The sequence below is a fragment of the Acanthopagrus latus genome, chromosome 4 (genome assembly GCF_904848185.1).
Source record: "Acanthopagrus latus isolate v.2019 chromosome 4, fAcaLat1.1, whole genome shotgun sequence".
NCBI classification, from domain to species: domain Eukaryota; kingdom Metazoa; phylum Chordata; class Actinopteri; order Spariformes; family Sparidae; genus Acanthopagrus; species Acanthopagrus latus.
This window is the reverse complement of record NC_051042.1, coordinates 24356610-24380850: the sequence shown is the minus strand read 5'-3', so window position 1 is coordinate 24380850 and position 24241 is coordinate 24356610. Positions and strand designations below refer to the sequence as shown.

Genomic DNA, 24241 nt, shown 5'->3' with positions numbered 1-24241 from the left:
TGCCTGTTTTTGCTGTGACACGTGCGGTTCTTTACAGAAACAGACCTGAAAGCGACCTGTAGACAGTCATACCAACATCATAACAGCATTTTAATCCAGTTTTATGTCTTTATCTGTAGAATCCGCAGAGGCATGAAGAGAGTATATGCAACAGGTGAACAATGATGTGCATTAACTTGAGAGAACCTGCTGGAAATTTCGACAGCGTGACACTTTTATTTCATTAACTCAACATAGGATCATTCATGGACTTCTTTTAGCTGTTTTTAAGATGGACATTATTATCTGTTGTATCTTCACGGCCCACTAGCTGCAGATTGAACATTGCACACAGGAATGTAGGGCTGGGCAATATGGCTGAAAAATGTATCACAATATAAGTGTTTCATATCATTTGATGTCTGTAATTATTGATTTTTACTTAATAAGAACGTAAGGAGGGTCAAGTACATGAATAAGATTCTTGTATCCAGACTTCTCAGTGGTTCTGAAGGGTAGCAAGTCCTTCATTAAATGATCGGCCACCGCATCTGTTATTTCCTTATTACGTTTTATAACATTTTTGTCGTATGGCACTGCTGCCGAGTACTTCTCCATGGTGGTCTGTTGTTGCTTGTGGGGTGTTCCACCTGTACTGGCAGATGTTGATGGCTGTGTCTGTTTGACGCTGTTGTACTCCAACGCATGACAGCAGCTGAGATGGTCAAAAGAATTTGTCGTATTGCCAGACTTGGTAGGGACAACGACCCTGCATAGTTTGCAGACAACATTGGTCTGACTCTTGTCAGACTTAAAATATCCAAAATACTGCCAAAAACTGGTGACGTGACCTTTCTCCTTTTATTAACATTTTTCCTCTCACACTGTCACACTCATTCTCTCCTTTCACTCCATGCTGTTTTTTTTCTTAAAGCAATTATGAGGCACGATGGCCCGATGAAAGTGCTACTGTGCATGTCACTCAACAGGTTGTTGCTATGTTACCAAAGAGCAAGTGAGTTTGTTCACGCCACCATCCTTGCGTAGCTGGGCCGGGAGAGGTCAAGAGGCTAAAGCCCTTCCTCTGCCTACATCCCCCAGAATGCCTTGCGATTATGGATTGGGGTTTTCTTCTTGTTTTTTTTCTAACTGAGTTCAGTGAAATTATCAAACATTCTATTGAAGTATTTTCTATTTATATTGATCACGTGTCTATAGTGATGGATATTGTTATCGTTTTATCGACCAGCCCTACAGGAATGCCCGCATTGCATTATTCTGTCAACTTTAGAGGTTTTTGAGTTGTTCTTCCTCGTAGCAAAAATAATAATAATAATAATACAAAAAAAATAATCAACAACCTTTTCAAGTTATGCACATTCTAAAAGACTTATGCAGCCTTCAAACCGAGGCCAACCCCCTTTGTGTTCTGGAAAATATCTGTTCAGTTGCCTGCAGTGTTTTCGCAGAGTTTTTGGTATGCTCTCTTGTTATTTGAGGTTTAGTAATATTCTTTTATCAGCCTTAACTTTCTTTGCATAGTTTGTCAGAACAGGTATTTTGAATTTAGTTTTGAGTATTTCGGCAGAAACTAGATGTTTTTATTCCGCTCCAAACTTCTTCCAGTGATCCTATGCCTTCACAAGATTTTGAAACTTGTGTGAAAACTTCTCTTGAATCTTCTCTTTCCATTTCATTTTTTTCCTCTCAAATTTTCTTTTTTCTGTTGCACAATGCTTTTTTTTTTTTTATATGTTGAAGTTGCATTTTCGGGCGGCTGTAGCTCAGTGGGTAGAGCAGGTCGACTAGTGATAGGAGGGTCGCTGGTTCAAATCCCAGCTCCGGGCAGGGCTGAGCTGCATGTCGTAGTGTCCTTGAGCGAGATATTGAACCCCACATTGCTCATCAGTGAGGGCCCTGCAATGAGCTGGCGACTTGTCCAGGGAGTACCCTGCCCTCACCCTGAGACAAGGCTGGGATTGGCTGGGGGTAAGCGGTTATGGACAACAACATAACATAACATAACATAACATAACATGACATGACAAGTTGCATTTTCAGCTATTCTGACCAGACACACCGTCATCATCTGCTGACCGTAATTATTTTATAGATTATAGAAGTGTTGAAATGGGAAAAGTCTTTCATTGATCTCTTTTTAATTATTCCCCTGCAAAGCGTGATTGCTCGAGTGCTGGTTATTTCGGGAGACTGAGATTGAAATTTTTTGTGTCCTTTTGTCTGTCTCTCTTGTGCAGGGTGACGACGTCCTGACAGTCATCAAAATGAAAGCGCAGTGGCCGGCCTGGCAACCACTTAATGTGTAAGTGATATTTCCTGATTATCATAATACTCTCCACACATCTGCTACAGACTGGGCTCCAGAGTTGTATCACAAATTATAAATAATTTTCATCATCTTCCCCTTTATTAAAATGCATCCAGGCACCTTCTACACAGTATAAATCTGTGGAGACTTAAACTTGCTAAGGTCTCACTCTGTTTTCACTGGTCTTATTAAACCATTATGATTCATTCATATGGGTATTCTGTGTGGGAACAAACTGTTCATGATACTCAAGACCAAACGCCTAATAATTAAACATCTGGTATTGAGTTACCTTGACAGAGGAACAGTCTAGGACTGTATTATGCATGAATTAAAACAATGTTCATCATTGTGTTATGTGTGCAACTATGTCCAACCTACAATCCTATGTAATATCACAAAAATTCACTGTATAATTATATAGATATCAGAATAAATTCAATTTAATCAATTGTTTCGTGATTCAAAGTAAAGCTTTATTTGCAGGACAATATACATTTGCATTGCCAAAGCATTATAAATCACATAATAAGTACTAAAGTGATGCAACAGGTGAGCAAATCGTAAAAAAAATCATATTTATAATAATTTAAAACATGAAATGTATGCAATATAGCACAATATCAGTCATCATGGTTCAGTTCCCATTTAAGGTCTCGTACCTCAGTCTGTTCCCTTTCTCAGTGGCTGTGGTGTGCTGTTACATGTTTTGCTGATAATAATAGGCACTCCTTCTCACCAAATATTTTTGGCACTTTTTGTGCTTCTAACAGGGTGCTAAAATCCATGAATATTTTTGGACATTTGGGGTAGTATGTTTCCCTTATCAGAGTATATGTTGGACATACACGAGAGAAGAAAGTGCATTCCAGTCATCATTTCTGAGGGGTCACAGTGATGGCACAGACTCCAGTCTCTGGGCAGCCAGCATTTCTTCCTTTTTGCGCTCAAGGTGGTGAGGCACCCAAATGTGTTGTTTGTTAGAATTTGGTTTCTGCTCTTTAGATTTTTAGGAATTTTCTGGTATTTGGCCATTCAAATCTCTATTTAGTATTTGAGAGATTTTATCAGTCCCTTGTTAGGCTGGATTGAATAACCAGTCCAACCTGGGATAATTTTTACAAAGATGTCTTGGAAAAGTACTTTATTCTTTAGTACCTTCGAGGTAAGAGAGATATATGGACAAAGAAAAGAAATTACATAGGTGGGGATGGCAGTTATATCAGGGCTGATGGGGAATGGAACTTTTAAATGATGTATAAAAAGTGACACTCTTTTTTTGTTCTTTTGACTTCAAAGTAAAATACATGATGTAACAGTTACATGACATACATTTCTGACATGCATGATTATAAACAGCATAACCTTTAAGACGTGTGAGTAAAAGGAGTTGTCTGAATGATTCACAGCAGACCAGTATCAGGGGGAGTCTGGGATTACAACAGCCTCCCCTTTAACAGCCAGATTTACTACTAATGTTGAAGTCCCTCTAGTCCCTCCTGCAGTGAATTTGTAATAGGCTGGACTTCAATCATTATTGAGTAACTGTGTTGGGTCTGTAATGGTTCTGTGATATGTATGTGCCTATTTTAATATAAAATGTGTGTTTGACATGCTTTGAATTTAAGGTCTGAATAAATCAGCCACTTGTCTGCAGATGAATGCACTCATTAAAAGGTGGGATGCAGAAAATGTTCAACACATTAAAATCCAAGTACAGTCTTTAGTGCATGAGCTGTGACATTCTCTACAACTGGTAAACCACTTTAGATGATTCTGCAGGTCCGAAGATTTTAAGGTGTCTGCACAAACAGTTAGAAGTTAGTCTCCAAAGTTGCACCCAGAGGTTGCTGATCAGTGAAAAACCCAGCTTAAAGGTGTCCTGAAACTGCTGTGTACACCCTACTCGCAGTCTGTTTGTGCTCATTTACTCCTAAATTCATAAAATCCATTTAATCTCTTATTCATGAGAGAAACAAGGAGCTTGTTGGCTATACTCGCTCAGAAGATCTTCAGTGGTAGAAGCCTCAGCGGTGCGGTGTTGTTTCCTCAACCACAGGGCCCTGGTGAGGGCCATGTGTTTGGTCTCCAGGAGGGACAAACGCAACAAAGAATAGAGGCAGTGATATCCACCAGGGCTAATTAAATTACTCTATGCTTATTGCGCGACCAATTAATTGTATCAAATGGTGATCATGGGCAGCGCATGCAGGAGGCTGTCAGATCAATTTCAGCAGCTTGTAGTGAGGAAAGGGAAGGACATTTTGTATCGATCACTACATGGTGGTGTCCTGACCACTGAAGGAGTCTACAGAGAGTTGAAAGAGTCTTTGGAGAGGTGATTAACTTTACAAACTGTTGCTGCATAAAAAAATGCATAAATGCATATTCATGTCAGCATGTTTCACGGTTGAGTGTATGTGTTTTTGTGTTATTGCTCCAGAAATACAGTGTAAATATGCATGTATGGGCAGCTTGGGGTTATTTATTTATTTAATTTTCTGTATTTACTTCATGCATAGCATGAAAAGGCACCTTCTCTTGTACTCATATGTATGTATAGAAATAGTAGATTTTGCTGTCATTTAACACAAAAAGGGCAGTTTTCAGCTGAAGGATGCTTCCAACATGTGTTGCTTTGACATATGTGAAGGATGAGAGACAGAAAGAAAACAGCAGTCATTTAGAATAAAATGCAAAGACTGGTATTAAAATATGCAGGTAATACTTTTTTAAGGTCAACTTTGTGGTTAAGAAAAACGTTTGTGTACTGCACCTTCATTCTGTCGAGTGAAGTGGCTCCTTTTACCCCAAGCTTTCAATTTCATTTGCCTATAAAGAGAAAGAAATGATTGCTGGAACAAAGGGCAAAGCAGCAGAGATGTAGCGTAAGATCAGAGGTGGGAGATGAGAAAAGAATGAGGCTGAAGTGCCAGCCATTATCACACATTACAACAGAGTGTCCGTGAGAGTGGCTCTCCTGAGACCCAGAACATAATAGTGGAACAAATAAACTTGAATACAGCGTGAATTTATATCCCAGAAAATAAGGTACACTAGACAGCTCCTGAAGAGATGTGCCAGTATGCAAAGAAAGGTTCTAAGGGTTGTATCGTAGGCAACTGCACTTGTTTCATTTTCTTGTAGACGCTTCACCTCTCATCCAAGAGGTTCCTTCAGTTCTAACTAACTGGAGGGGAGTTGCAGGATTTTAAACTCTGTGTGGGAGTGTCCTTACAGAGTTGTTAAGGACAAGTGTGAACTCTGAGTTTCAATGCACGTTTGCATCGTTTTGGCCGATTGTCCACATGGACCCACCCCTCGACCTCTAGAATTCGAACTCTGAACCCTGCGACGTCTCACAACAACAACAACAACAACAACAATAACAACAACGGACTACTGCATGTGTTCTTGTTTCTTGCAACTTACTCGCCTTGTCGTCGAATGTGAGTCACAGCAGCAGTTCGACTTCATTTTTGGTCCACACAAATGATTCTGATTTCCTTGCACTATCCATTTTCGTCTTCTTCTTGCTGCGTTCGGTTTTTCCGTCTACTGTTTGTTTGTATACAGCGTGCAAGCATTTTTGGTGAATTTCAAGCGCCACCTATAGGCCTGGAATTTTAACTACAGCATTTTGAGTTTTTTCAGTGGATCTGTTTGGACACAAATATTCTTAAAACGATGCTGAGGAAGACAGAGGGAAAAATGTTTGTTTTGGTACATGTGGACAGGCCTCAGGGTCATTACGGCCACTTGTGGGTTGTTGACCCAACCGGCTGTCATGTGGGTTGGTAAGGCTATGCGAGCCCTGGTGTGAATGGTTGTTAAGCTGTTTGAGGAGGGAACTCAGTGCTGTATTGTAGGTGGGTGATACGTAATGTCGTAGGCCACCTCCTCTGTTTCAAAGATGGTCCTTCCAGTTGACTGAATAAAAGAAAGGAGAAAGGTGTTTTGGGTAACCACAGGTCACAGAGGAGCTCACATGCGCACCCCCAAAACTATCAACAGCCTGTTTTGCAGATTTTGCACTTCAAGGAAGTTGATTAGTTGATTTAGTTCCCTTCAAGAGGGGTGTTCTAAAGGGAGACACAAAGTAATGCACTGTACAACATATGAGTATGAAAGTAACTGTCAGACCAGCGTATCTGAGTGACGTGTGTACATATTCACCTTTGTGCAGCCTGGAGGCCTGGAGGCGTATTATTTGGGCATGATACTCAAGATGCTGTTTGACTGGCAGGCTAACTAACAGAGCATTTCATGGCGTCACCTCTGCTGGCCAAGTGGCTCTATTGTCCTATGATAAGACATTAGGTGTGTATTTCACAGCCAGGCTTGTCTTTCAGAAGAATAAAATGACCTTGAAAAGGCTACGTGAAAAACAACACATGTGTGTGTATATATATATATATATATATATATATATATATATATATATATATATATATATATATATATATATATATATATAAATATAATGTAATATGTTGGAGGAGCATCCTTCAAGTGCAGGGCAATTTGGTCTCCCAGCCTCAGCCTCCTTCAAGCTGTATTCATTTGGACAGAAAGCATGGTGTGTAATGATGGCTGTCTAAATAATTGCTCCGCACCTCTGGAGAGGCAGATGATGAAGTTTGTTTCTTTGTCCATGAAGATGAAGATGAAGTCAAAATACCGTATAAGTTATATTGTTTTGGTCCTTGCGGAAATTCTGACAAAACAAAAAAACTACTTCCCACTTTCTTTGTTGTGCCGTATCCTCCCACTCTGTACCAAGTGACGTTATACGTGACAGTGTCCTCCTCCTTTAATTTCCCCACTAAAATTCTCTTCATTATTCTGACCCGTATGCCACTTTTCCCACTTTAAACTGGATTAAAACGGCTTCATCCGTGGCAGCTGCAGCACCTTCATGATGTTCAGCTGGCTCCTTATTGTCTCCTCACTCCCACTCTCTCTTGTCAGGCGTCTTGTTAATAACCACAGAGCTACGGTGGTGTTCCACGGGTTACATCTGATCAGCAGCTAAAAAAAAAAAAAAAAAAAAAGCTTGTTGTCAGCAGTGTGAAATAAGGAGCTTTTGAAGACAGGACTACAGCTGTTAATGAGCTGCCTTTATTTCTGTCACTCTGAGAACTACTTTTTGGGGTTGTTGGAATGGGTTCTGTGTGTGTGTGTGTGTGTGTGTGTGTGTGTGTGTGTGTGTGTTATGTGGTATAGTCAAGTCAAGCCAAGTGTTTGTGCATACTTGAAACATATAAATTGTACTATTGTGGTGCTGATAATTTATTGATAATGAGCCTGAGCTTTGAAGCACTGCTTTATGAAACCTGTCTGCAGAGCAATAAATGCTTTCAACAAAATATTTACAAATGAAAAAATCCTTTTTGGGCCATTTTATGGATGTTACAGTTTTGGGGCACAGAAAAGAAGATGTGTTTCCCTCACCTCAGCCTTTACTTGATACTTCATGTTGACTAAATTCAAGTAGTAACTCAGTATACTCTACACTCAGAAAACCCTGATTTGTATCAAAGCCCGTTTTTCACCAGTTAAAGAATGAATGGGATATTGATCTCATAATTGTAACTTTTATCTCATAATATTTTATCTCATAATTATGACTTTGTGTCTCATAATATCCATTTTTTAGTTATGACTTTTATGTCATCATGTAACATTTGAGCTCATAATTGTGTCTTTTGTACCATAGTTTTTACCCGTATCTTATAATTTTGACTTTTCTAATTCTAATCATTTGAACTAGTTATCTGATGAATATGACTCATTATCTCACTTTTTTGTCATGGCTAAGTGATCATCAAATCTTTTCTGTTGCTATGGACTGCAATAGATTTGCCACCTCCACAGGTAGATGTAAGGAAATGGATGTGTTGGGGAATCATTAGGGCCTGATATCCATTCAGGAAACACCATAACACCTACTAACATGCATGCACACATTCACAAACCAGAAAACAGTGTTTTGAGTGATAAAAGTATTTCACTGGGGTTATCTACAGCGCTTAATCCGTTTCTCATTTGCTCCCAGACTCGCTCCGTCTCTCCTCTCTGTCAGTTACACTTTGCCTTTTTGTAGAGCCCAGGTAGCTGTCTAAGATAAACCTCGGATGTGCAGCGCTCACTGAGCAGAGGCCCAGGAGTGTCGAGTCAAGTTGTGTGTTCCCAGGGGATACGGGCTATTTCACATCCTCAGAGGCCATCATTAGCAGAGTGCGAAAGGGGCAAGACTGAGTTGGCTGAAGTCAAATGGATTTATACGGGCACGGTGACAGGTGAAAAGGAATCCCTGGCTAATTGTCAATGCTGCAGCAAGAATCTCCCCACTCCTAATTAATCTTGTATTGGCTGAGAAAATTCTTGTAATTAGTTTAACTGTCAATCATTGGTCAAGAAAGATGGCCAGAGGTGTGTGTGTGTGTGTGTCCTGTGCTGGAACAGAGTAAGTGCAGTGTGGAGATAAATGTGTCCTGGCAATGCAAGTCTAGAATATGTCAAATAAATAGATGCCAGTCTCTATGATTTGAAGGCACTGCAAGTGCAGAGTGTGGAGTTTAACACTTCCAGGCGAGCTTCTCCTCTTGTTTCACATCCACTTCACAATGTTCCTTTGTTTGTGTTTTCATTTTAAAAAGTGTTTTTTAAGGTGCAACAATTTGGCTTCTTTGAGTAACTGACGTAGGTTCACTTTCTGAGCCTCATGTAGCTGCCGAATGATAACAAAGTTATCAGTCTGATATTTTTGTTCCAACGAGAAGATGTGCAGTGGTGTGGAGAAAGCGAGGCAAGCGAATCCTGAAGATCGGTATCAGGGCTAATGCAAGAATATTTTCGTTGATCGTGCTACAAACCTGATTAAATGACACTGCTGTGTTTTGTGCACCTCTGCCTGCAATTGTCGCCCTACTTTATAACATCAAAAATCAGAATAGAAAAGACTCTATAAATCAAAGTGTGTTTGTGAATAATTATTTAGGTGCACCAGCAACTCTGGTTTGTGACATATACTGTATATGTTCTGTTGACTTTAACATATATGTTTCAGGACTTTCACAACTTGTTTAATATATCAATAATTTGTGTTAATGAACTTGATCATTGTGAGCCTAAAGTATGATCCACTAAGTTCAATCATCAACTGACGGGCGACTGAGGAACATTTTTGGCAATGATAATTTTTGAGTCTGATCTAAATTCTTTTGTGTCCTGTGTTTATGACCTGAAATATGGTGGAAACAAAAGGGCTTGCAATAATTATCATTCTAATTTTTCCATCTGTGAGAACAGGTGAAAAATAAATCACGAGTGAAAAAGGAAATTCATGTGTGAAACCAAGTGAAATAAAAGGTTGTCTGGAGGGAAAGAAAAAAAAAAGTTTTTTATCATTCTGCCCAAACTGTCACATTTAGTTTTCCTTTCTTAGTTTCACACATGAAAAAATGCTTTTTATCCTTAAAAAAAGGAATGAAAAGCTGAGCAAGATTATCCTGGTGAAACTTTTTTTTCATCAGTTACTAAGTCATACAAATTGAAAAGAAAACAAATCAGCTTAGACTTATAAAATGGATCACCAGAGGGAAAAAAAAAATCCTCATTTCTCCCTCGGGCTTCCGTACTTATCATCTACTGCTGTGTATGTATTTATTTCTGACTATGCAGAAATGTGTACAAGGATTAAAAAAGTTCTACCTTATCTGATTTTCCCTTACTCACATTTTCCAAATTGCTTTGATCCACTCACTCCTCAGTCTCACCCTCCTCCGCAGGCGGGCCGCGCCCTCAGCTGAGTTCTCAGTGGACCGGACCCGCCACATCATGTCCTTCCTGACCATGCTGGGGCCCAGTCCGGACTGGAATGTGGGTCTGTCTGCTGAGGACTTGTGTACCAAGGAGTGTGGTTGGGCCCAGAAGGTAGTCCAGGACCTGATCCCATGGGATGCAGGCACTGACAGTGGGGTTACATACGAGGTCAGTAATAACATTTTGGTGTTAAACCTCGTGTTAGTAAGGTAGTAATATTGGTGCTGTTGGGATTATAGGTCGGAATTGGACGGCATCCCAAAAGGAACCTTTTTAATCATAATTAAATGCACCTGAAATGTACTTTTATACTTTACCTGATACATATTTAGCAAAAAAGCATTTAAGAATATAATTAAAAACTTGGAGGAAGAATGAATCATCTATTACTATAATAATGCGAACAAAGGCAGTGGTGTGACTCATCTCAGGTTACAATCTGCAGCCCCAACGCAATCACAGCCTTTTTACAAACTGTTATTCTCTCCGCCTTTTGCCCGCTGATAACCTCCCTCCTCACTTTCATCCCCAGCCGAGTCCGTCCTTCACACTCACATTTTGACCTTGTCATTATACCAACCTCTTCTTCTTCGTCAGCCCCTCTGCTCGCAGTCGCAATCACACCCTTTTTCACCTCTTCACATACTGCCAGCGTGCAACAATTCAAGTGTCATCACCCGTCCAATTCTCCTTTAACAGCCTTGCACGTCTCACCCCCCACCCATGGCGCCCTCACCCGGAGGTGCTGTCTGCTGCCTGTTGCTTGTCTCCAGTCAGCACTAACAGATTAGACTGTCGATGATGACATGTGTGAAACCTCTGGCTGATCCCTCGTAGCACACGGAGGAACCCGCTGAACCACGAATTTGAATCGTGTAAAGCCGGAGTTTAAGCTGTGAGGTGTGGTAGAGGGAACAGATTCTGTATGGGGTGTACGGGACGAGACTTTCTAAAAAAAAAACATGAAGTTAGTTGTCATTGTTGGACTGGCTGATATGACCCACTTACTTGATTACAAGTGGACAGGCCTAAATACAGTTGTGAACGTTGCGTCAGGGACACATTTGAGTTCCTACCTCCGAGACTGCATTCAGTCTACTTGTTACTTTGGTAAATGGCATACAAAAAAAAAATTTATTACAGCAGATGATGTAAGATAATGAGTCAGAAGTCTTCGGCGCCTAGACTCTGCTGGGAAATTTTATGATCGAAGGGCATCTGCTCTGAGCAACAGCAGTGGCAAGAAAGATCCCCCCCATGGTGTCCAGATGCTGGTGGTGGTGGCTGGTGACTCTTCAGTGACATATGGGCTGATGAAATGATGAAATGATGAAGCTGCAAAGGCTTGGCAGTGATGGGAAGGTAGAAGGCGCATGCAAGACAGCATCATGAACCAACGAGAGGCAGGAGACAATGGTACTTAAAGTGACAGCAGCAAGATGATCGGCGCATCTTCAAGACGCATCTAATGCCAGGTTTGAGTTGACGGTCTCGAAGCTGTCCACTTGTGATCGGCTCACTCAGGACAGATGGTAAAACCCAAAAATGAACAGCCTCAAATTGTCAGCATTGGCTTCAAAAATCATGCTTATCGGATTCATTTATATGTCTAATTTGACCACACAGATATGATACACATCTGAAAATCGTCATGTTTTATAAGTTTCCTTCAGGATCAGAGTGATCCAGTGATAGTTACGCGTTACACCTGGTATACAGGAATCAAAATCTCACACATGATGCTGAAAAACTCACCTGTTCAAACTGCACTTTGGCACAAAAATCAGAACAACAAGACAAACAAATTTAGCATATTCATTGGAGTTTTCAGTAGATGCTGGAGTCAAGCAGTCACTGGGCCGTGTCCACATGGTCGTAAGTCACTTTGGGTAACAGCATCTGCGAAACAAACATAACGTAAAATGAAGAGACTCACCCACATTGTTGTGCTTTGTTGCTACCTCTAAAACGTTTGTGTTAAACATCCACAAAATACAGGTTTTTCTTTATCTGTTTAAATGACAACTTTCACAAACGGTACTCTCTGTACAGATCATGAGTATCATGTTTGAGGTTCTTAGAGAGATCAATGAAAGGAACCCTCTGTCCAAAAATACAGGGTGCAGCGGAGGAACAGAGGCTATTCTGGACTCAGGGTGGGACTTTGGCTCCCAGTTTGTTAAAGGCGCAGGACTGTAACAGAATAATGAGATCCATCCTTTGTGCCTTTACTTTTACTGTGTCTTCTAATTAGTGGCCACTCATTACCCTTCCCCCATCTCACAGTCTCTCCCTCTCTCACACTAACAAAAACAGTTGTGCTATTTCCCTGTGTTTTTTATGGGCGGCCTCAGCGGGGAGTGAAGGATGAGCTGGTCTTCAGCGTCCAGACAGCCTCTGGCGGGGATTCTTCTATCGACCCCACGCTGGCAGACCTTTTACTGTTGACTAATAAGAGCATCTCCCATATAAACTACAGCGCTCCTCCACAGCTGCACTTCAGCTCTGCGATCTGTCCTCTGTGTGACTCGTGCTGCGTGTGACTTTGACTGACTTTGTGCTCATTGTACTTGCACAACAGTATTTTTCAAGCAAATCCTGACAGTGTGTTATTTTTGAAATCCCAAAGATCCACAGCTTTGCTCTTTTTTTTGTCTTTCTGTGTCCTTATTCTAGTCTCCCAACAAGCCCAGTGTGCCCCAGGAAAAGATCCGTCCCCTGACCAGTCTGGATCATCCACAGAGCCCTTTCTATGACCCTGAGGGGGGCGCCATCACTCCTGTGGCAAGGGTGGTGGTGGAACGCATTGCCAGAAAGGTCTGTTTTTACTGTTCTTTGTAGCTTTTCAGGGATAATGATCATAATGAATGCATTTGCATAAAGCATCACAACAAGCAAAAAATGATCCTTGTCCGGGACGTTTTGTTCTGTTGGTGTGATTACACTTTTTTTAATTTGTATTTTGAAATTTTTGTAATTTTATTGTGTTCTTCCAGCTCAGCTTCGCACCTTCTCTTCACACCTACACTTCTCTCAAAGTATATATGTACACTACAGCTTGACGTAAAAATTCAACTGGCTTAATAAATGTTATCATTTTGAAGTATCAAAGCTTGAAAAGTAGAGACTCAGAAGAAGGGGAGAGAGACATTACCTTTTTCTTTACTGGTGCTCAGCAGGTACAATGATACGGTCAGTCTTGTATTTCCTGTATTTGTGGTGTGCGAGGTGGGAGTTGTGTTTCACAAAGTGAGAAAAAAATTCTTGGGACAGATTTCAACAAGTCCGCTACTTTCCAAATTGAGCAAAAATGAAATGTAGGCTCTGCAAAATAGGATTTATGTCGTCAAATGTCAGTTATCAGTAGTGGTACAGTAGTAAGTGATGAGCAGTCGACCGCCAGTGACAAGTAATCACACTTTATATCCAGAATAATAAATGACATAATACCTCAAGTGTTGTGACGCAACTCCAAAAAGAACATCAGCCAATAACGCCACAAAAGGCATTGCAAAAAAGTCTAAGTTTTTATGGCAGCGGGTACTAAAATTCACTCTCTATAAAATACTGCCTCTCTCTTATTATACTTTGATGGGTGGTGAAACACTCTCTGGCACCTCTGGCTGCAAACCAGGAGAGGGATAAAAAGGTTAGCAGTCCTTCAGTGGCATCTAGAGGCAGCTGTTGGGATTTTGCTGTAGCTTCGTTCATTTGCCACAACCCATTTTTCATAATTTACTTATACAAACAACGCACACACGCACCCGGTTTACACTCTCTGAATGAATGTACGTTCATTCTGGATCCTACAGTGAGGAGAATGTGTTGAGGGAGCTGAGCAACAGAGCCCATACAGAGTGTGTCTCAACGCTACTGTGTGTCTGTGCGTCCGCAGGGGGAACAGTGCAACATTGTGCCAGACAACGTGGATGACATTGTAGCTGATATCGCCCAGGAGGAGAAAGAGGAAGGTCGGGACCCTGCTCTAGTTTCTCTCTCTATCTCTCTCCTTCACTCCTTCACAAGATTAAAAGCATAGTAAACAGTGGTAGGCTGTATAACATCCCTATACTCCACTCTCCATCCTGCAGATGATACTCCTGAGACCTGCATCTACTCCAACTGGTCTCCATGGTCAGCCTGCAGCTCGGCCACTTGTGAAAAGGGCAAGCGGATGAGGCAGAGGATGCTGAAGGCCCAGTTGGACCTCAGTGTGCCTTGCCCACACACCCAGGACTTTGAACCCTGCATGGGGCCTGGATGTAGCGATGAGGGTGAGTGTCTTTTTCGAAAAAGACTGGAGCTTACTGTGACTGCGAGGAAAACAAAAAATAATGAAAAGTCCATAATGAAAAAAATGGAACATTGGAAATAGAAATTTTAGGGTTATTGCTTCCATCAATGTTTTGACACTCTTAAGAAGCGAGTGCATGTTTATAAAAAAGCCTTTATTGCTGTAGGCCATCGCTAATGCCCAGAGTACCTTTGTACAGCAGCAATTAAGTGTGAGCAGAGGCAACAAGAGCGCTTTGTTTATAAGGCAGGCTTTTAAATTTTACAGTAAGTCAAGGTAAATTGCGCGAGGTCATCACATTTATTTTGTAAGATTTCAAGAGTAATTCACCCAAGAAACAAGGTCTGCTGGTTGTTCCATGTTTATTTCCCTTTACTTATATCATCTTCTTTCTTGGTTGCGCTTTTTCCCACTGGACAAAAAACCCACCAACATCAACTAAAATGTGGCTGTTCGGCTTATACTCCTGTCTCGAATTACTCTGCAGAAGTTACGATGTACTGCGTAGACACCTGGTGTGACTGTTTCTGTTCTAGCAGCTCTTCAACACCATTGAATTGGTTGTGAGTTTGGAAGACAGGTTGCGACTGAGGTAAAAAAACATAATATACACTATATTACCAAAAGTATTCGCTCACCCATTCAAATGATCAGAATCAGGTGTTCTAATCACTTGGCCTGGCCCCAGGTGTATAAATTCAAGCACTCAGGCATGCAGACTGTGAAACAAGACATTTGTGAAAGAATGGGCCGCTCTCAGGAGCTCAGTGAATTCCAGCGTGGAACTGTCATAGGATGCCACTTGTGCAACAAATCCAGTCGTGAAATTTCCTCGCTCCTAAATATTCCACAGTCAACTGTCAGCTCTATTATAACAAAATGGAAGCGTTTGGGAACAACAGCAACTCAGCCACGAAGTGGTAGGCCACGTAAAGTGACGGAGAGGGGTCAGCGGATGCTGAAGCGCATAGTGCAAAGAGGTCGCCGACTTTCTGCACAGTCAATTGCTAGAGAGCTACAAACTTCATGTGACCTTCAGATTAGCCCAAGTACAGTACGCAGAGAGCTTCATGGAATGGGTTTCCATGGCCGAGCAGCTGCAGCCAAGCCACACATCACCAAGTGCAATGCAAGGCGTCGGATGCAATGGTGTAAAGCACGCCGTCACTGGCCTCTAGAGCAGTGGAGACGCGTTCTCTGGAGTGATGAATCACGCTTTTCCATCTGGCAATCTGATGGACGAGTCTGGGTTTGGAGGTTGCCAGGAGAACGGTACATTTCAGATTGCATTGTGCCAACTGTGAAATTTGGTGGAGGAGGAATTATGGTATGGGGTTGTTTTTCAGGAGCTGGGCTTGGCCCCTTAGTTCCAGTGAAAGGAACATTGAATGCTTCAGGATACCAAAACATTTTGGACAATTCCATGCTCCCAACCTTGTGGGAACAGTTTGGAGCGGGCCCCTTCCTCTTCCAACATGACTGTGCACCAGTGCACAAAGCAAGGTCCATAAAGACGTGGATGACAGAGTCTGGTGTGGATGAACTTGACTGGCCTGCACAGAGTCCTGACCTGAACCCGATAGAACACCTTTGGGATGAATTAGAGCGGAGACTGAGAGCCAGGCCTTCTCGACCAACATCAGTGTGTGACCTCACCAATGCGCTTTTGGAAGAATGGTCAAAAATTCCTATAAACACTCTCCTCAACCTTGTGGACAGTCTTCCCAGAAGAGTTGAAGCTGTAATAGCTGCAAAAGGTGGACCGACATCATATTGAATTCTATGAGTTAGGAATGGGATGGCACTTCAGTTCATAGAATGAGTAAAGGCAGGTGAGCGAATACTTTTGGTAATATAGTGTATATATATATATATATATATATATATATATATATATATATATATATATATATATATTAGAGAAGCTCCTGCTGCTAGTGGCTTCCATGCCTGTCGGTTACCTGATCGGTACTGGTCACGTGCAACTCTTAACAGAGTTGAGAAAATGTGCAAAGTCTCACTCCTTTGCGACTTCCGTCATCAGCCATCATATCAAAAAGTCATCAGACTTTTTGATATAAGTTTTAACTTCTTCTGGATGTATTCTGATGAGGTATATGATCTGCTGCTTTCTACTGTTCCCTGTTTTTCTGCTGGTTTATGGTGAAGAAAAAAGAAAGAAAGAAGGCAAACTGGTCTCCTGGCAATAAGTAAAGGGTCACACAGCCCAAAAACCTTCCATATTCAAGGAAATGTGCCATAAACATGGTATATATGTATTTTTGTCTCCCTACAGTCATTTTACATCAGTCAGTAGATCAGTCTGTCCCTCTTTGTTTTTAACTGTCCGGTCTAAGTGAATGACTAATGAATAAGAGTGTCACGATTTTGATTTTAAATCGAAATCAACCAAAATTAAGTCACAATCTCAACATCGAATTAAAAAATGGAATCGTCAATGCTGCCACGCCCCCATGTCACATCTGGTCGGCTTGCCAAGCGGGAAAAAAAGACGTGCTGAAATGCTGCAAGTCAACCCCCTCCAACTTAGCTACTAGCTAAGCCAGCAGCTATTAGCTACAGCCAGTCAAACCATGCATGGTGTTACACCATTCCTGTTTGGCTCCCAGACCATGGGCGGGAAGCACAGGGAAGATGGTTTTCTCCAGGACGGAAGTTTATGTTTACCTTCAGGGTGAACCCCCTTTAACGTGTTAAGCTGGTCGGGAAGTAATACCAGGGAGCTTTGCTGTATCTGGAGGAGCCGTCGCCTTTATTCACAGCCAACATTAAGCCAGCCATGTGAACATTAATTGCATCCTACTTTGCATAGCTATAATGTTAGCGAGGGTAGCTAGCTGACCAAAACACTGACCCTAGCTAGCTAGTTAGCTAATCTCTTGGCCATGAGAAGTTGCATATTTTGTGCAGTGATACGGAAAGAAAGAAATTCCTACATTCCCAACTGCTCACAATAAGGTCTCTGGATTATCTTGAGTAACCAGGCCATGATTTCTGGAAAGAGACATTGGTGTTACGTTTTTTTTTTGTTTGTTTTTTTTACATGTGCCATATGGTTCCTTTACATTCAAGAAAAGGCAGAAATCTCTATGGTCGATACCTCCAAAACTCGCAAACTAACACAAAAATAATCTAGATGCATAAAAAGCACTACATGAAAGAGCAAAAATATGTAGTTTTTATTTGTAGTAAACTCTGTGCCCATTTCCATCGGTTGGATTTGCCTGTTGATGGCACACAGATTTTTCTTTTAGAAGGTCATTATTTGTGCTTTGTTTCACACTTCAAATGGCGATTACAGCAGAAATATTAAGGTCCTCACTTACACTAATATGGCAAAAGTTTATTTATATAGCAGCTTTTTATAACTAAGTCACAAAGTGCTTCATCGGGCAAAGAAGATCAAAACATTTCAGCGCTGCAGCTTAATCAAATCTGGCAAATTAAAAGTACAGAAAATACTAGAAGAAGCAAAATAGGCAGCAAAATAAACATTGTAAAACTGTTTGAGTCAGCCAAAAATTACATTGGCCATGGATCCAGCCTCACAGATTACTCCAATTAAATGTGCTGAGATATTAACTCCTGCTTCCTCCTGTTTGTGCCCATAACACACGCACACTGGCATCCTAGCCTGGCTGGCTGCCTACACATATTAAATGGGACCAAAATAACCTCTTGCAGAATCTGTGTCTAGGAAGGGCAATCATTTCTACAGTGTTCATTAAATGGGGAAAAAACGAAGCTGAGAAGTTGGCATTTTTAACCTCACAATCACTGTTTCCCTTCAAATCCATATAACCAGAGCACAGAATCAATACAATAAAACAGATGTCACAGTCTTAATATTTACCTTCTGCCACTTAATCACCATACCCAAGCTCATCAGAATTATGAGATTCAAATTAGTCATTGCTTGTTTTTTTTAGTCATTTTGTCCCATGTCCCATTTATCTTTATATTATTTTTTAATTCTACTTTCTATTTGTATATAACTTTTCATTGCAGGAGATGGTCATCTGTGGTGACAGAAGGAGCACATAATAACGTTTATATGATATCCATCAAAAGTGTTTATCTTGTCAGTGTGTACGTTCTGCACAGATGCAGACATGAGGTGTGTGTAATGTGTACAACATGGTTTACTGTGAGATTATAAAAGGTGTCTGTTTGCTGTCTTTTTCTGATTCATTTATAATAGATTGAAAAGCATAGTTTGCCTCAAGAAATCGATTTTATGGCTGACTGTGTTATAGCCTGAAAATCTGTCATTTGGACCCCTGGGTCATCATAAAGTGACGAATCACTGAGCCATGGCTATTAGTTAGATAAGCTGGTTCATGCATTGCTAGTTTATCTTTCATCTCTGCATATGTTGAGTCTGATGTAACCACGTCACTAAAACTTTTGTGAAATAGAGAAATAGTTTTCACCCATCTCCTTGGTTAAACTGGAATATAAACTTCCGATTATTCTTGCCGGTTGGACCACAAATAAAGAAACGAGGCAACATGATCCCCAAGGTCTAGTACTGTCTCTCCTTCCTGTTGGTTTGACAACTAATGGCTATGAATGTATGTTGACATGAAAGAAAACGGGGAGAAGGGGAGGGGGGGAGAACTTTCTATATGCCATCAAGGACAATTAATATTTGGCTCAAATGATTTATAATGAAGGCAGGGGAATGTCAGTGTTGTTGCATGTTGAGGTTTATTTCTTTTCTTTTTTTGGGGGGGGGGGGGATGCAGTCACTTAGAAGTCTGACTTTCTGTCCTTAGATCCAAAGGGAGACTGTTCCCAGAGGCAGCTTCCCTGTAGGTCTTTTTATGCCTCTCGCTGTTTGGGTGCAGTGAGCAGTAGAGAGAAAGATCTGATGGCTCCATCTGGGACTTTAAGCATATGGATAAACCTTATACTCTGGGGGCAAGTCAGTGAATAGATTTATAGACAAGTAAGAGGATCTATCCTCAAACTAACTGGAAGACAGACAGTGCATGGACTTTGGCCCACTTACACTGCCGGCAGCATTTTATACAAACTCGATTTTTAGAGATTTTGCAGACACCTGACATTAATGCACTGCAGTAATCTAACCTACTTGTAATTAAACCATGAATAAGCTTCTCTGTATCTTGGGTAGAAGTGGTCATTTTTAAATGTTTAGAAATGACTGTTTGTTGTTTTAGTTACATTCTTTATGTGCAACTACAAAGTTCAGACCCACATCACACACATTTAGGTAAGAGCCCGTTCTGTCCTGCAAAGTAATTTAAATAACATAATGAAGTTAGACAGTGGTGGAAGTAGTATTGAGTTGCTTCACTTCCACGCTTTGGAAAATACTGCTCTACAAGTAAGAGTCCTGCATTTACTACAAGTGAATGGCTGTAGGATGTAGCTCAGCAGGTAGACCAGGTTGGCTAGTGATCAGAAGATCGCAGACATTCAGATGCAGCAGTTTTCTCTAGTTGTGTTGTTCTTCTCCCAGACAACTGAGCTATAAATTCACATCATTTTGAGTTTAACATATTCTGTCAGTTAGCAACAAGCCCTGACCTCTCTTCAGGCTTTCTGACCTCAACTTCTTTGCTCTCTGACTCTTCAGATGCCTCCACCTGTATGCTGTCAGAGTGGATCACCTGGTCTCCATGTAGCGTGTCCTGCGGGATGGGCTCACGGTCCCGGGAGCGTTATGTGAAGCAGTTTCCCGATGATGGCTCGGTCTGCACCCTGCCCACAGAGGAGACGGAAACATGTGTGGTCAATGAGGAGTGTTGTGAGTTTTCCCTCCTCCTTTTAAAATCATATTAGGAATTTAATGTAAGCAGCATCGTGGTTTATGATATCTTTGTCTTTCCCTCTTGCCCTAAGCTCCCAGCAGTTGCCTGGTTACAGAGTGGGGGGAATGGGACGTCTGCAGTGCCACTTGCGGTCTTGGCATGAAGAGGAGAGAGCGCTTGGTGAAGATGCCTCCTACAGATGGCTCCATTTGCGGGGCAGAGGTGCTAGAAGTGGAGAAGTGCATGATGCCAGAATGCCGTGAGTAGCTGCGTTTTTCAAGAGCACAACTTTCCCGACACCTCCTACACTTCAAATCTGGAGAAAAAATGGTCTCATTAAATTGCAGGGCATAAGGGGCTTGGTTACCCAATTGCAAATCCATGGAAGTAGCTCTGATGTGACAATACATTAGGATTGTCACTGATATGAAACGAATCGCCCGTTGCTGTTTTCCTGCTACTAGTTCTTATTCTTTGTATTGAAAAATGTGATTTGATCAGTTGCAGTGAAAATATTTTTCATGTACATTAATTCTGGATGTTGTACTGCATGACTGTTTTGTATAGATACAATCCCCTGCATGCTGACCCCGTGGTCTGACTGGAGCGACTGCAGCGTGACCTGCGGGAAGGGTTTGAGGACACGACAGCGCAAGCTCACCTCCCCTGTGGAGCTGGGAGACTGCACAGAGGAGTTGGAACAGGTGGAGAAGTGCATGCTGCCGGAGTGTCGTAAGTAATAAACATCTCTGTTTACACACCCACATATCCATGTGTAATTTATGTAAATGTAAGGATAATTTCTTTTGTTATGCAACCTGGTACTTAAATGCAGCCACATAGTGCATACAAAGCACAGAGAATATAGGAGTGCTTCTGTTTACCTGTGCATGCTAACATGAGCTGTTCTCTAACGGAAAGGGAAGAGGTTGACAAATATGTTGTTTCACCCTGAAATACAGCCCAATGTCCCTCCAGATTTTTCCTATCCGTCATCTTCTTAGTTGCTAATCAACCAGGAAGAGGTGAAATGATAACAAAACCAGATGTATACGACGTGCAACCTAGAAAACATCAGCATAAGACTATCCTAGTTTCCCACCCTGAGTGTGGCATCAGAGGAGGTTGATTACCCAAAAGGTGCCATGTCAGGTGAAAATGTTGCTAAAATGGTCAACAGAGTGTCAAGAAATAAAAGTGAGATATCTGCTAGAGTTAACCTGCCCCAACGCAGCTCGTACTGGTCAAAAACTCCTGTGCTAGTGCTGTGAAACACTCCCCTGGTCCCCTACTTCAAAATATATGTTTGATTTGACTGATGTACTTTTAATCACTGTTAAATGATTTGACAGATATTCTACTAATAATGAAGAATTATGCCCTTTTAACAGAAATATGTTGCATCCTTCACCCACTATCTTGATATAAAAGATAACTTGACTTCACCAAGAAGTGAGAGAAGCTATTGCCAAAGTGAGAAGCTTTCAGGAGAAAACACAATTTCTCATGATTTGTGTCCCCCATAGGGATTGTAATTTATGTATAAATCTATGTTGTTGTTTTAGGACTTTGAGTTGCTAATACTATGTTTTATTCATGTCAGGGCTTATTAGTTTACAGCAGTTGTGAGGATGCTACATCATACGCATTTGGTTATGAGAAAACAAATCACACCCTGTGGCTAACCAGAAAACTATTCTCTGTGGTGCCACTGTATAATTTAAGATAAGACACAGTACATTCCCTGGACGTGGATTCATATATAATCCATGACCCACAGTTGCCCCCTCTCTTCATCACAACTTCCTCTAAAGCCCCTTTCTCTCTGTCCAATTCTGTCTCTTCAGCCATAGACTGCGTCATGTCTGAGTGGACTGAATGGTCAGAGTGCAATAAGTCCTGTGGGAAGGGTCACACAATCCGGACGCGCATGGTGAAGCTAGAGCCTCAGTTCGGAGGTGACTCGTGCACCGAAACCATCCAGAGGAAGAAATGCAAGATCAGGAAGTGCAATCGAGGACAAGCCAACAGCGACGAGAAGAAACGACGCAAGGAGCAGCGTGAAAAGAGGAGGAGCAAAACAAGCAGAGTCGACGTCACCTCCGAGCATCCAGGTTGGCCTTCGCCCTCTTCACCTTCAGAACTACATCATCGCATGCTATAATCACTGTCTCTCTCATCACTTTTTCCTGATTTCTATCTTTTAGGGTGTAAAATGAGACCGTGGTCGAGTTGGACAGACTGTACCAAGCTGTGCGGAGGAGGTATTCAAGAGCGGCTCATGACAGTGAAGCAGAGGTTTAAGACTGCCCAGCTGTCCAGCTGCAAGGACAGGAAGGAGATAAGGGCGTGTAACGTGCACCCCTGCTAGGAGGGAGTTGAGGGGAACTGGGGGTTGGTGCGGAAAGGGAGGGAGGGATGACAGCGGGGCTGGGGAGGGGACAGGGCATGGCACACTGTTGCACAATGATCCAATGCACTCCGTTTATGGCTGAAGCAGCACATACTCGAATCTGTGTGGGTTAAATCCAGAGCTCGGGTCAGTTACGCTGAAGATCTCACTGGAAAACTCTGGATTTAAACTTGGCCGATTCCTCTGTGCTCTCCAACTAGCTCTGATGAAGGTATGGCTCTTTTGCAAGGTTACTGTAAACTTGTTGTGGTATAATATATCTTGAAAAATTATAATTATGAACTATAAATTGAATTAATAATGAAAATAAAGAACTGTTATATCTTGTGGTATCCTTCAGTAGTACAGTATATTCCAGACTTTTAAAGCACAGGTGCCCAGCCATTCCAGTGTTTTATATGCCTTCAATTGTTCAGTTGTTTCTAGGACACAAAAAGCCCAGTTGACTTTTTACCCAGCTATATTGTTGTACATGTAGATGCACCACGATGGAGATCTCTATGATTTTGAGCATTGTTAGAAGATTTTGTTATTTTTTTGCTGTGGAATTTTTTGATAAGAATGTGTCCCAAGATTCTTACCAAAGTCTTGTGTAGATGTTTTTTAGAGCTCTTCCCCCCTTCCTTTTTCTTTATCTCTGTTCCTCTAACATATTAATATTTTGGAATAATATCACCTTTACAATAAAAGTAAATGTGACAACTTGTCGCCGCGGTTTGTCTTTTCATTTGGTGTACACTTCTGCTTCCACTAGATGGCGATAACCCGCTAAAAAACCCCCTTTGCCTTAACTGGCCATTTGTGAGGCTTGTTCCAGTGGCACGCTGTGCTGTATGCTGAAAACCAAAATCAAAATTACAGTTACAGGTATTTAAATCATGTAATTGAAAATTAAATTTTGGTAAACATGTACTATTTGAAACCTGCCTGAATCTGAAAATATACAGCACAGTAATTCATAAAGTAGCAAACTGACTAACTTATAGTGAAGGGAAATGGCATGGGAAAATAATTTGACATTAATGGCCTTCTTGACCGAAATTGATGAGGATTCAAAGGTCATTCGCTGCTCATAGCAGATGCACCCTCACTTTAACGTAACATGGAGGTTGGACCGAAGCTGAAATCTTGAAAGAATCGCCCCCCCCTCCCAACGCCTTACTCTCTGGTGTAATTGGTGGGGGGAGGGGATGGCGTCAGGCTTTCCTCACCGTGGAACTCTGGGAACAGGGGTGAAAAATTCAATACGCACACATCACAATGCCACTGCTGTTTCCATGCCAACCCAATCACACATGGGGGAAGCCTACACACTTCACAAGCGCTCGGAAAACATGGAAGGGGAATTATTACCGCCGTTATTAAGCTGTAGAAACAGAAATTGCTGCAGAGACTACGTAATAAGAGGGTGCATGGGTTAAAAAAAAAAAGTAAAAGAAAAAAAGAAATGTGTTTGTTTATCTTAATGGAGAATCTGGTTGGAAGCCCCTAAAGACCTCAACCAGTCGAGTGCAGTGCAGGCTTGTGGTTGTGCAAGCCAGGCTGCAGTTCTAAGATCAGACTCTGGAAATCAACTCAAAGATGCATTCATGCCAGTA

At 41.5% G+C, this 24241-nt stretch overlaps 1 protein-coding gene across 2 annotated transcripts in view; it reads left to right on the top strand.

Moving 5' to 3' along the window:
* Positions 1 to 23347, top strand: part of spon1a (spondin 1a) — a 127983-nt gene extending 104636 nt beyond the window's left edge. For both annotated transcript variants that reach the window (XM_037096425.1, XM_037096424.1), the window contains 10 exons: positions 2238 to 2302; positions 10102 to 10303; positions 12812 to 12952; positions 14031 to 14106; positions 14227 to 14409; positions 20056 to 20226; positions 20322 to 20489; positions 20798 to 20962; positions 22078 to 22344; positions 22438 to 23347. In XM_037096425.1, the coding sequence (XP_036952320.1) occupies positions 2238 to 2302; positions 10102 to 10303; positions 12812 to 12952; positions 14031 to 14106; positions 14227 to 14409; positions 20056 to 20226; positions 20322 to 20489; positions 20798 to 20962; positions 22078 to 22344; positions 22438 to 22601 (1602 nt within the window). In that variant the 3' untranslated portion in view covers positions 22602 to 23347. The remainder of the gene's footprint in view (positions 1 to 2237; positions 2303 to 10101; positions 10304 to 12811; positions 12953 to 14030; positions 14107 to 14226; positions 14410 to 20055; positions 20227 to 20321; positions 20490 to 20797; positions 20963 to 22077; positions 22345 to 22437) is intronic.
* The last annotated feature ends 894 nt before the right edge of the window (positions 23348 to 24241 follow it).